Source organism: Setaria viridis, chromosome 2 (assembly GCF_005286985.2).
Source record: "Setaria viridis chromosome 2, Setaria_viridis_v4.0, whole genome shotgun sequence".
In the NCBI taxonomy this organism is placed as follows: domain Eukaryota; kingdom Viridiplantae; phylum Streptophyta; class Magnoliopsida; order Poales; family Poaceae; genus Setaria; species Setaria viridis.
In genome coordinates, this window is record NC_048264.2 from 13,822,641 (window position 1) to 13,834,701 (window position 12,061).

At 47.0% G+C, this 12,061-nt stretch overlaps 2 protein-coding genes across 3 annotated transcripts; both read right to left on the reverse strand.

The window, feature by feature from the left end:
- Nucleotides 1-1,858: 1,858 nt before the first annotated feature.
- LOC117842560 (uncharacterized) lies at nt 1,859-3,246 on the reverse strand. Of its 2 annotated transcripts, XR_004637533.2 has the most exons (3): nt 2,662-3,246; nt 2,006-2,576; nt 1,859-1,886 (listed from the first exon to the last, which is right to left on the reverse strand). XR_004637533.2 is itself a non-coding variant. In XM_034723033.2 (2 exons), exons 1-2 carry the CDS (start codon nt 3,037-3,039, stop codon nt 2,058-2,060), a joined length of 897 nt encoding a protein of 298 aa, XP_034578924.1. In that variant the 5' UTR covers nt 3,040-3,243; the 3' UTR covers nt 1,859-2,057. The 2 variants fall into 2 exon arrangements, 1 of the variants encoding a protein (XP_034578924.1); XM_034723033.2 differs by having other exon boundaries at nt 1,859-2,576; nt 2,662-3,243.
- Nucleotides 3,247-4,229: 983 nt separating this feature from the next.
- On the reverse strand, nt 4,230-10,274 carry LOC117845042 (uncharacterized). Its single transcript, XM_034725915.2, has 5 exons — nt 10,115-10,274; nt 9,794-9,915; nt 9,567-9,635; nt 9,367-9,473; nt 4,230-5,136 (listed from the first exon to the last, which is right to left on the reverse strand). Exons 2-5 carry the CDS (start codon nt 9,900-9,902, stop codon nt 4,492-4,494), a joined length of 930 nt encoding a protein of 309 aa, XP_034581806.1. The 5' UTR covers nt 9,903-9,915; nt 10,115-10,274; the 3' UTR covers nt 4,230-4,491.
- Between the last annotated feature and the right edge of the window lie 1,787 nt (nt 10,275-12,061).

The window sequence follows — 12,061 nt, forward strand, 5'->3', positions numbered from 1 at the left end:
GAAGGCGGAGCGCGTCAATGGGTGCACGACGTCCAGCGGTGCATCTGCGAGGACGAGGATCGTCCTCAACTCTTCGCATGCGCCAGCCAGAACATCACCGCCGCAGCGGCCCTACTCCCACAACTCCCCGAGCCAGCAACGCCCGAGGAGCGACAGGCCCAAGAGGTGCGCAACTTGCTTGAGTGCGCCACAGTCTAGCAGGTGGAGAGCTCCGCGTCCCGACGATACGGCCACAACGCCAGCAGGGTAGCGCCCACTGCACCTCCCGAAAGGTGTGGGGAGTCTGTCCACCAGCCTCCCCCTAAGGGGAACCGGGCCACGCCCGCTCGACAGACCCCACTGCCTGCAGGTAGTGGGGCACCATCCGTCCACCGGCGCGTTAGTCCTGTCCGCGACGCCCGTGACACCCTGGACGCGCGGAGGCATTCCCGCGTGGACAGGGAGGATGGAGCGGACCGTGGCTACCACGTCCACCGTGGTGGCCACTACGATAGCGAAGAAGACTGGAGCCCGAGCCCCGACCCGGCGTGGCCCAAGGCCTTCTCCGCGCACATTCTAAATGCGTCGTTCCCAACGTGCTTCAGGCAGCCCACCAACGTGGCTAAATACTCTAGGGAGACGAACCCCAGGCTTTGGCTCAGCGACTACCGGCTTGCTTGTCAGGCCGGTGGGGCGGATGACGACCTGTTCATCATTCGCAACCTCCCGCTGTTCTTGGCCGACTCTGCGCGAGCCTGGCTGGAACACATTCCCTCGGGTCGGATCCGTAACTGGAACGACCTGAAGGAAATCTTTGTAGGGAACTTCCAGGGCATGTACATGCACCCCGGAAACTCCTGGGATCTCCGAAGCTACCGTCAGGGGTGAGATGAGTCCCTCCGAGACTACATCTGGCGCTTCTCCAGGAAGCGCACTGAGCTCTCCAACGTCGCCGATACCGACATCATCGGAGCATGGGTCCCGCATATGGATCCAACTCCAATTCTATACATTGCAGCTAATTTAACTGTAGGTCCCATCTAAAAATCGGGGTTGATTCCATACGTTGGAAACGCCCGAGCTAGCAGGCTAGGACTTCGTGGCGGACAGAATGAACATGATAAAGGACACACGATCTGTGTCCATAAAGGATGCCTAAAATGCCGCGCAGTTCGCTATTGTGTTGGAAGTGGGTACAAGCAAGTTGTGAACTTTCTGTCAAACCTATGTTGGAGAACTGATCAGTCTGCTTGCTCGATATTGGACATGTAGTACTTGAAGACAAAATTGCATCAGGCACCGAATATTGAACCTAGCCGTCCAGTACATGCATGCTTGATATTGGTCGGTCGGGCTCAAAAGCTCGTGAAGCTCGTGGGGTTCGCTAGCAATCTCTGCTCGTTTTTTTGGCGGCTTGCTATTTTAACGATCGAGACAAGCACTATCGCAACCAGGATGTTCTTGGGAACCATGAAACAATTTTCTTACACGGCAAGATTAATAAATATTCTAAAATATACATCTCCTACTACCGTACTCTGAGATGACCATGGGTCATCTATATAGTTAGACCTGCATGGATAGGATAACTACCTTCAGATCGAGGTAATAGGTTAATACTTATAGTATTTTTAGTTTTAAAAATAGGATTTACTCCCTCCATCCAAAAAACAAATCATCATGTGATTCGCAATTAGTAAAAAATGACTAACAAATAGAAACAATTAAGATCATTTTACTCCGAGATTTTGACAAATGATTCGTTGCCAAAAAGCTTTGTTTTCCTCTCCGATCTTTTACCGCTTACCGTCGTGTTTTTCAAGCTTCCTTGGAGTCTTTGCTAGCTAGTAATCCGCAGTTGGGGCAACTGGCACGAATCTTTCCAAGTAGAGTCCCGGTCCTTGCAACTGTTATTATTTTTACCGTCAGTAGCAAGCACAGTCTCACGAGGCTATTGTGAGAGGAGATTTTAGCGCCACTTATCACTAGGAATTAGTAATAACTAAATTGAACAAGAACAACTCACGTGTTCATTCAACGCATACAAATGCCTATTCGCTACAATTTTGCGGCTGCAGCTAGACTCTTGTTTGACCGAACCGACGATCCCTGCTCTGGTAGGAACGCAACGCCTCCAGGTACTCGGCCTCCCCGAAGTCAGGCCACATCTTGTCGGTGTAGAAGAACTCCGAGTACGCCGCCTGCCACAGCAGGAAGTTGCTGAGCCGCAGCTCGCCGCTGGTCCTGACGACGAGGTCGGGGCAGGCGAGCTCGCCGGCGGCGCTGGTGGCGAGCCTGCTGGCGAGCACCCGCTCGTCGATGTCGTCCGGGCTGAGCTCGCCCGCCCGTGCCGCCCGGGCGAGCTCCCGGCACGCCTGCACCATGTCCCACCGCCCGCTGTAGCAGATCGCCAGCATCACGTGCAGCCGCGAGTTGTGCCGGGTTGCCTCGTCGGCCTGCGCCGCCGCGCGGCGCAGGGAGCCCGGCATCTTCGAGGCGTCGCCGATGACCTGCAGCCGGATCCCCTGCCTGGATAGCTTGTCGACGTTGTCGCCGATGAGCCACTCGGACAGACCCATCATGTGCTCGACCTCGGCCTGGAAACAATCCAAGAAAGCAAGGATTAGGAACCGTGTCGAAATGATTGAGCAAGTTCTGAAAGGGTCGCCGTGTCGTGCGTGCCTTGGGGCGGTTCAGGTTCTCGTGGGAGCAGACGAAGGCGGTGAGCGCGCGGATGCCCCAGACCCGGGAGAGCGCCACGACCCGCTCCAGGTTGCGGCCGCCGGCCTTGTGGCCGTCCGCGGGCGAGAGCCCCCGCGCGCGCGCCCACCGCGAGTTGCCGTCCATCACCACGGCCACGTGCCGCGGCAGCGACTCCGGGCGCAGCCCGCTCCGGAGGAGCGCCTCGGCGGCGGCCGCGTGGTCAGCGGCGCCCACGCCCGCCGTGTCGGCCGTCCGCAGTCTCCAGCGGCCGGAGCGAGCCGCCGGCGGCGGTGGCGGCGTTGACGACGGACGGATACTGGTGGCAGACGGAGAGTGTGAGAGAGGTATCATCGTCATGGCGGGGCAGGAGAGCTTCGATCTCAGTACGTACTGACTGCAAGCTTGGTGTACGCTCAGTAAGGTGGAACTTATAGACGTTGAGGCCACACCAAACGTTCTCAGCACACAGTATACTGGTGGATCATCATTCAGCGTGACGTGGAGAGATCCAATTTGTTACGCAAACGAATTTGGCACATGTGTTGTTCATCAGAAACTTACTTGTCAGTACATGTGGGAATGCCATCCATGCCCGTGACAAGGACTGTTTGCATCCTGCGGATGCCGAGCAGCAGCTGATGAAGGTGGGGTTTGCAAGGCATCGCCATTCGCCACCCCAGATCGACACGCCAGCAAGTCGCCCCCTTTGGATTCTGATGTGTGGTGGCCAAGTATCGCTGCCGCTGTCAGTCACCAGTTTCTTTTCTTTATTTGGATTGCAAAATGTTGGTCCCAATTCATGCTGTTTGGTGTGGTCTAGTATAGTAAGAAGGTCACCGCAGCTAGTGCTTAGCTTGTACGACTTGAACTGCTATTGCTTCCGATGAGACGAGGGACCGATGACTTCCCTCCTCCACGACAGAACTGAGCATCCAGTGAAAGAAAAAATCCAGCTGAGCACTCTCTCGAGGCCCATGTGATTCATGTTTTGTGTACAGAGTGGGCCGTGTGGGCTGTTGTACCTGCACGTGAAAGATCCTCCAGGCAGGAAGGAAACAACAGAAGGACGTGAAAAGTGAAAGAACAAGAATGCTCACGTTGAGATGTACATAGATGGGCTTTTGTACATCTTGTTTTGCTGACAACGTGTTGACCCAACTTGTTCACTTTAAACAAATCAAACAAGATGAACGAAAACACGTGAAAGAAAAATACATGTTTTGTTGTACGTATAAGCTGCAACAAATTGTCCCAATGTTCGACGTTTGCGCGATGGAATGCGACCAGTTTGTGATCAGACACCTATTAGTTTTCTAATACGACCTCAAGTATTTTATAAAACCGTCATCTTAAAAAGACATTTACCTTCTATATTCCAAACAGTAAGCTGGCAATGGCATGTTAGAACAATTGGATTGCCATCCCAGCTCCAGTCCAGACGAGACAACCCCAAGCACCACAACGACAGATCTGCAGCAGCCCCCCGGGCAGGCTAGCTAGCACCATCGAAAGGGCAGAAAATTCAATATAGTGCACCCACAGCACAATTGCACAAACAAATCATAATCTGGAAGCAAGTGCAATGTCCATACATCCGGAAGCAAGTGCGAGCGTTCATGACACATCAAAAGTCCTGCATGATCCGAGGAGTCCAGCATACAAAGCACAAGCAACAACGAGCGGAAAATAGCTATGACACGACACTCTAGACTTTAGTTGCATGAAGGATATAAGTCTTCACTGCATTTATTTACCCTGGAGAGCGGCCCATAACCAGTTAATTTCTTCACCTTTAGGCGTAGGGCGAGTTTAACTACTTTTGTTGGCCTCATTAGGCTCATCTTGGTCCTTGAAATCATCCTGAGCGAATTCATCTTGACCTTTCCCTTTCATGTCCTCATCTGCTAAGCCAAGATCCTCAGGCTCGCCCTCTCCCTCAGCCTCACCAGCACCATCAACTTTGAGATCACTTAACAAGTCATCCAGTTTGCCAACAGACGCATTGTTGGGGGCATTGTCTGCATAGCTGTTGTTGCCTGCCCCATAGTTCCCGCCTCCATATGCTGGTGTGCCACCCCCTTGATTGAAGCTATCACCACTGTAACTGCCAGGAGTAGCATTATATCCACCAGTGTAACCAGCATCAACACCAAACCCACCTCGCCCACCTTGAGAAACACCATAGCTTCCCCCAGTGTTGTACCTTGGGCCCATATTACCACCATCGTTATAGCCGCCGCCACCACTGGCATAGCCTCCGCTACCACCATATGAACCTCCACCATACCCACCACCTCCGCTATAGCCTCCACCACCACCTCTGCCATATCCTCCACCATATCCACCGTCGCCATAGCCACCTCCACCAAATCCACCACCGCCGTAGCCGCCTCCACCAGCACGGCTACCACGGTCATGAGCATAACTGACCCTCACTATCCGACCCTGCAAATCCTGATGCATCAAAACAATTAAACAAATCAGATTAAGCTCTGAACACAAACCCAACATGACATGATGAAAAATTAGCCTCTACTTGGGAAAAATGGTATTCTGTGCAATATCATAACACGAAAGTTAAGTGAATTAAAGAACACACAGAATAGCAGTTCGTCAATTGCATAATATACTGCCAAAAACATAACTATGGCTCTTTACAAATCACTGCCTCCTCTTAGCCCATCAAAGTTTACGTTCATCCATCCCATCCCCAACACAGCTACCATGCCAATGATGATCCCTGCTCCATACAGAATATTTTTCTAGAAACTTAGAAAAATTATCTACAAACATATGGAATATAATTACATGGATAGGCCCAAGTTGCAATGATTATTGCTATCTATAGTTTCCAAATCCCAACTAATTTGGTGCCACCGACCCTGCATGAATACTGCAGCTATTGCTACAGTGTCATACACTACCTGTGACACTGCCCTGCAGGCACAGCACTGAACATTACCTGCAGTAGCCCCACCATAAGAGATAGTGAAGAAGAGAAAGTTCGGTTGTGGCCAACTCGCATGTTAGTAGCTGAGGATGTCAGGACACTGAGGGCATGGACTCTATTAGGTAGGGCTGTCAACAAGACGAGGTCACAGGTTAGGCTCCAGCTTTATACCACTCAAGCCGAGCTTGAGTGAGCCTAGGATTGCCTTCAAGCATGCAGTCAAACTCAGGCTCAGCTTGGATGAGGCTCGCAAAGGCTCAACCTCAGCTTGACTAAGCTCAGCAGGGGACATCTTGAGGACAAACAAAACACTCAGATGCCATAGAACACAAGAACCAAAGGAAAGGTGATTGGAACCACGGGTAGAGGCAAGGGTAGCGCCACTAGGGTTATGGCCCTAGGCGTCAATCCAGTTTTTCCATTACGTATTGCACTGTAGCATGAAGGAGCCCAGCAAATGCAGTTGCCCCATGGAGTGGCCCTAGGCGTTGGGCAGCTCCGCCCCTGATTGGAACCAAATCAATGCAAAACAAGAATATACAAGGGATTGGAGATTGGAGATGGCACGAGCTCGTTCACCTGCAAAACAAACAAGTACATCTTGAGCTCTTTCACCTGCATTTCTGCACACAAAAGCACAGATGGACTGCTCCTTCCTCTATGTGGACTTGGGAATGGATATTGGTGAAGCTACTTTGTGGCAAGGACAAGAAATGGTCAGGCAGCAGTGGAGGCCCTTCATGGTGATGTCTAAATGCCTTGCATATCGATTATCTAGGCTAGCAGCCTCACCAAGGCAGGGCACAGTTCTACTTGCAGATGTTGTGCAACACAGAAGCTACTTTGTGGCAAAGACAAGAAATGGTCAGGCAGCAGTGGTGGCCCTTCATGGTGATGTCTAAATGCCTTGCATATCTATTATCTAGGCTAGCAGCCTCACCCAGGCAGGGCACAGTTCTACTTGCAGATGTTGTGCAACGAGCCATGGAAAGAGAAGAGATTGGGGAAAGTTGGGCCAGGGGTGCTGTGAGAGCGGCGTGAGTGTGATCACCGTCCACATGTGACGTGACCTCACACTGGGCAGTTTCAAAATTGGGCCACATAAGCACCGAGGCACAACATAATGTGGATTGACAAAATTAACAAGGTTCATTGAATATCTCAAGCTCAGCTGGATAGAGCTCATGAGCTTGACAGCAGGCTCAAGCTCGGCTCGTTTTCAGTCGAGCCAAAGCTTGAATCAAGCCATTAACAAGTTGAGTTCAAGAAGCTCACAAGACTCAAGCTTTTTTAACAGCCTTACTATTAGGCACTGTATTCAAGGAACAAATTGGCACACAAGTGAAAACCACTTGCGACCAAACTTTCAGGCTGGTGTATGGGATATACACTAAATGCAATAGTGCTAGTGCCAGAGTGTATTTATTGTGACTATATGCTTCTTCTAGTTTAAACATAGCAACATGAGTTATGAGTTTCCAATAAGAAGCTCAAAACACCTTTTGCAGATTTAAATGAACCAAAGCATATCCTGCCATGTCTGTCAAACCCATCCGTATTTTCTCATCAAGGAGTGCAGTTCTGTTGAACACATGCTAAAAATGATACATATAGATATTTTTTGTTTCTGTAGCCAGTAACCAGCCATATCACTGTTTAATGGAACATCTGGTCGCTGTCCACAGGAAGAACTTAATCATTTTGCTTTGTTTCTTTGATCAGTGTTTCTCTACTTTCAGGTTTTGTTTATTGGCATGCCTAAATTTTTGGTTTCATCTTGACATACAGCATGGAAACATTTTACTATGGACATCATGACGATGCATGCATATAGGCAATATAGCCTTCCATTCAGTTAGTATACCGCTAAAATAACTGAATCTGCTATTTGTTATGCCAGGCCTAGGACTTGCATACATAGAAGATAACTTTATTTTTTCCTATTTTTAGTGACATAGCTATCCTAGCTCCTCAGCTGTACTGCCGTGTTGTGCCATTACCAATTCCCCTATTGCCATATGTAAGCAGTTCCAATAGAACAAATTGACAGATTTTGCTTGTTTCTCATGTTCAGTAACCATAATGCATCATTGTCATACTCTTACATATAAAACCTTAAAATGCATCACAAATCCATAAACTTGCATGACAATCTCACCCAGGTCCATGATCATTAGGCTCACATATGTTGCACATTTGGCTCTTTCACTAGTATAACTGTGTCAAAGTAGGTCCAGTTCCGGCTTAATTCACAGGTTTTGATATGGCATGTTCACCTTTCTTAGTTAATATTTGAGCAAATAGTTATCTTAAAATTACAAGCATCTATTTTCATCGGTTCATTTGATGATGGTGTATTAAACAACAATTCTGAATAAACCAAGGTTGTTTCCCCTATTTGATTCAAAATTTTGTTGATCCACTTATACAAATTCAACGACATAAATGGCCATTTCTTAAGTTCAGAGACCTAGATGAGAAACTCGCCCAAGCGTAAGGACCTACTATAGAATTTAACTAACCACAAGAGGAATATTAAGGTACCAACCACTCATATACATAAGGTTGATCATATGAAATTATTCTATGTTTCTTGCATCTCATGCAAGTTAACAACTGTAATATCAAGTCTCAGTGGTAAGATGAAATCCGAAAACCAAATGCACCATGTGTAGCATTGGTTGACTATAACATCAAATGGAACTTAACTTCAAGATCACATGTACATATTTGATCCAGCAGCAACAATGCAAACCCATATAATCCATTTGGCATTGAGATACTACCATAATCTATTGGGCAACAGCTTTTAGAAATTTAAATGTTAGGCAGAATACTATATTACTAAAATTGCAAATAAAGATCTTAAAAAATTTCAAATTACAGACAGGTGCAAGAGAATCAAAAGTTGCATAACATCAGCACAGCAATCATAAACTGACCCTTTTTTTTCTCAAACAACCATAAACTGACCCTGAAACATGGAACAAACCAACAATGCAATTTGGTTGAGTATTTGGTTAGCTCTGCCTGAACCAAATGCTATTTTAACACTGCATAGTGGGATATGAACCAGATTGCAGCACATCGTTGCAGATTTAGGTTACCTATGGAATCCATTAAATTAAGGAGCTCAACGATTTATCGATTTGGACTACATTATCTGTCTTACACAAGTCAGCTCATCAATTCGTTATAGCATATGGAAAGCCATGAGTTCATCAGACCATAATTTCAAGATAATACATACTCCCTCCATCCCAAAAAACAAGTCGTTTTAGAATTGCCCTAAGTCAAAAAGTTTGACCAAGATTATAGAAAAAACTAGATATATTTATGGTATGAAATAAGTGCCATTAGATTTATCCTGAGATATATTTTTATAATATACCTATTTGATGCCATAAATATTGATACTTTTCTCTATAAATTCGGTCAAAGTTGAGAAAGTCTGACTTAAGACAAACCTAAAATGACTTGTTTTTGGGACAGAGGGAGTAACATTTTCAGATTCAGAAAAGAGCCGCATGGTTACATTTATAGAGACAAATCATTTCTAGCAAATACACCTTATAGGAATACAGATTGGTACACACAGTCCGATTGTTCAGCATGCACATACTTAACCATGAGTAAAAAATTGAAAGCAAAGCAGACCAACATGTATGAACAACCAGGTGTACGGTCACTTGATTGTTAAATCCAGTCAGATTGGCAAAGTAAGCACAACGCACCTTCCCATCCATGCCAGTAATGGCAGCGGCTGCCTCCTCTGTGGATGTGTATGTCACAAAACCAAACCCCCTCGATCTTCCGGTTTCCCGGTCCATGATTATCCTAGCTGAACAATAACACCACCGCAACAGGAGAAAGTATTCGTAATTGTGTAGTATATCTGAAAGAGAACAAATACAAAAAAAAAAAAGATGCGTGCCTTCAATGACTTCACCATAGTCTGCAAACGCATCCCTCAGGCTGTGCTCATCTGTGCCATACGAGATTCCTGCAAGGATGACAAATCGGTAAGCATGGTACAATAGAATAATGGTTGTGTACAATAAGCCGAATCATTCTGTGGCAATCAAATCCCTAAATGTATCCAACCATTCACGAAAACAAACAAGACAATGAATTAGCAGTGTCGAGCGGAGAACTCAGAACCTCCTATGAAAAGCTTGGAGGAGGACATGCATCGAACCGCCTGGTTGAGCGACGAGCTGGCACCAGTGGATCGCTTGACAAGATTCCCAACCTTCTGCAGGAACGCCATCTCCGAAATTACCCTGCAAATCACACAAATCGGGAGGCGGTAAGAGCAAATGTCACCAGAACCTAGTGAGAAACAGGGGCGGGCCCAGTATAGGACATGGGTCACAACTGCACGTGTAAATCGAAGTTAGTAGGAATAGTACATCGAGCTTAGGGTTTTGGGTGCTCCGTTCCGGACACCAGGGTCGAGGAAGGGAAGAGGAGTGCGCGTACCTGGTGGGTGCTCGTCAACGGCGAACGGTTCGGCGAAGACGGGCGAAGGGCGCCGCTGCTCGCCCACGCCGCCGCAAGGAGAGGAAGGTCACACGGGGAGGAGAGCCGAGAGGGTCAGAATGGCAGAGTGAGGCGAACCGTGAACGGGAGAAAGAAACAGACGCCGCGGCCAGGCCTCCTATAGCGGCGGAGGTGCCGCGAGAGTATGGGCCGAGAAATCATTAAGAAGTTGGCCCACGAGGACATCAAATAAGCCCTTATTTACTTCCCTCCAAACTCCCAACTTTGATACTATGCAAAAAGAAGATTCCCCATCACATCAAACTTGTGGTACATGTATGGAGTACTAAATGTAGACGAAATCAAAAACTAATTGCACAGTTTTGTTGTACTTTGCGAGACGAATCTTTTGAGCCTAATTAGTCAATATTTGGATAATAATTCACAAATACAAACGAAACGCTACTGTATCACATTTATGGCAAAATGCCAATTTGGCACCTCGCAACTTGGGAAGTAAACAAGGGCTAAGAGAGAAACGAATACGCAAATCCTAAAGCGCCATGGGATATTTTGACTGAAAACGATGCAGAAAGACAGGCATTTGTCTCGGACATTTTGAGACTTATTATTATTAAAAACGCATATAGAAACTAAACTATGATTGCATAGAAACTAAAAACCCATATAGAACCATGACTCCGTCGTGTGGCCGATATGTGGAAGGTTGGCACACGCTGGGCTTATTCTTGTGCTGAGTTTGGGCCGGCTTGGATAAAAGTGAGACTTTTGAAAATCTTATCTTTCATGGGATGTTTTCGAACAATATGGTATATAGACCATTCAAACGGATTTTTAAAACACCATATTTGATATTGTACAAATAGTCGACCCTAACCACCATTCCCAATATACTTGTTCAATGACTTGAAATTCATTCATGATATCTCAAAAGATATCGGTTTTTTTAGTGCGACTTAAACGTGGAAAAAGGGTTTCCACTATCCTTTCCGTCACTTTTTTTCCACTTCCTTACCCTTTTTCAATTTCCTGTATTCTATGGAAACCCTTACTAGTGTGGGACTTATCCTTAAATAGTAAGACTTGCAAGCATATGTAGATAAAGCATGATACTACATTTTAAGACGATCAGGAGTTTCAAAGCAGCCTATAGGATCACTAGTGGGCTTACTAGTGCGGGACACCTGATCATTACCATCCCCATTTAGAACAGTTCCAACCCAAAGTTTCTACGAGCAGAGTCTACGGTACCACATCAGCAAGACACTGGTTCAACAGCAAGATATTGGTTCAGGAAACAATCCTTCCAACCCACCATTTCTTCGTGGGACCTGATTAATTTTTTGTTTTGTTTCACCCCCACATTTCTCGTCTTCTTCCTCTCTCTTTCTCCTGCTCTCCTATCCTATCTTGAGTCACCCAACACTGGCCGGCCATGCCTCAGTGGTAGCCACGCGCGGCATTTGCCTTAACGAGAGCCCGGCGGTGACCGGCCCTTCCACGATGGAGGCCATGAGCGGCGTGGCCCGGAGATGGCCCCATAAGTGGCACTGCCACCCGTGGCTCGGCATCAGTAGGCCGTGATTGCAGGGACTTGCTTCAGCGCTTGCAGCGGCGCTTCGTCGGAGCTCGGGGATGGGTGGCGGATTCGCGCATGGGGATTGGCGAAGGCGGTGGGACTCGAGGAGGCCAGGGCCGGTCCTAAGATTAGGGAGGTCCGGGATGAAAGTAAAATTTGAGGTCTTTTAATATAAACATTATACAAATATATATAAAATATTACCAATAAATAATTAAATGTATCTAAAAGCAATATTCATATTAAATTATTTATACATATTACCTTAAAAGTTTCTTCTAACATTCCTCGATGCAAAATCACTTATGATAGAGTTTATGTCAATCTCATCCAACAATTTCTTCTCG

What these genes read in the sequence shown, in the direction of transcription:
- LOC117845042 (XM_034725915.2), bottom strand. Translation starts at nt 9,902, where the DNA reads ATGGCGTTCCTGCAGAAGGTTGGGAATCTTGTCAAGCGATCCACTGGT. An exon ending in CTCCAAGCTTTTCATAGGAG is followed by an intron (nt 9,636 to 9,793) that starts GTTCTGAGTTCT and finishes TCATCCTTGCAG; the next exon opens with GAATCTCGTATGGCACAGAT. An exon ending in TTACTGGCATGGATGGGAAG is followed by an intron (nt 5,137 to 9,366) that starts GTGCGTTGTGCT and finishes TTGATGCATCAG; the next exon opens with GATTTGCAGGGTCGGATAGT.
- LOC117842560 (XM_034723033.2), bottom strand. Translation starts at nt 3,039, where the DNA reads ATGACGATGATACCTCTCTCACACTCTCCGTCTGCCACCAGTATCCGT. An exon ending in AGAACCTGAACCGCCCCAAG is followed by an intron (nt 2,577 to 2,661) that starts GCACGCACGACA and finishes GATTGTTTCCAG; the next exon opens with GCCGAGGTCGAGCACATGAT.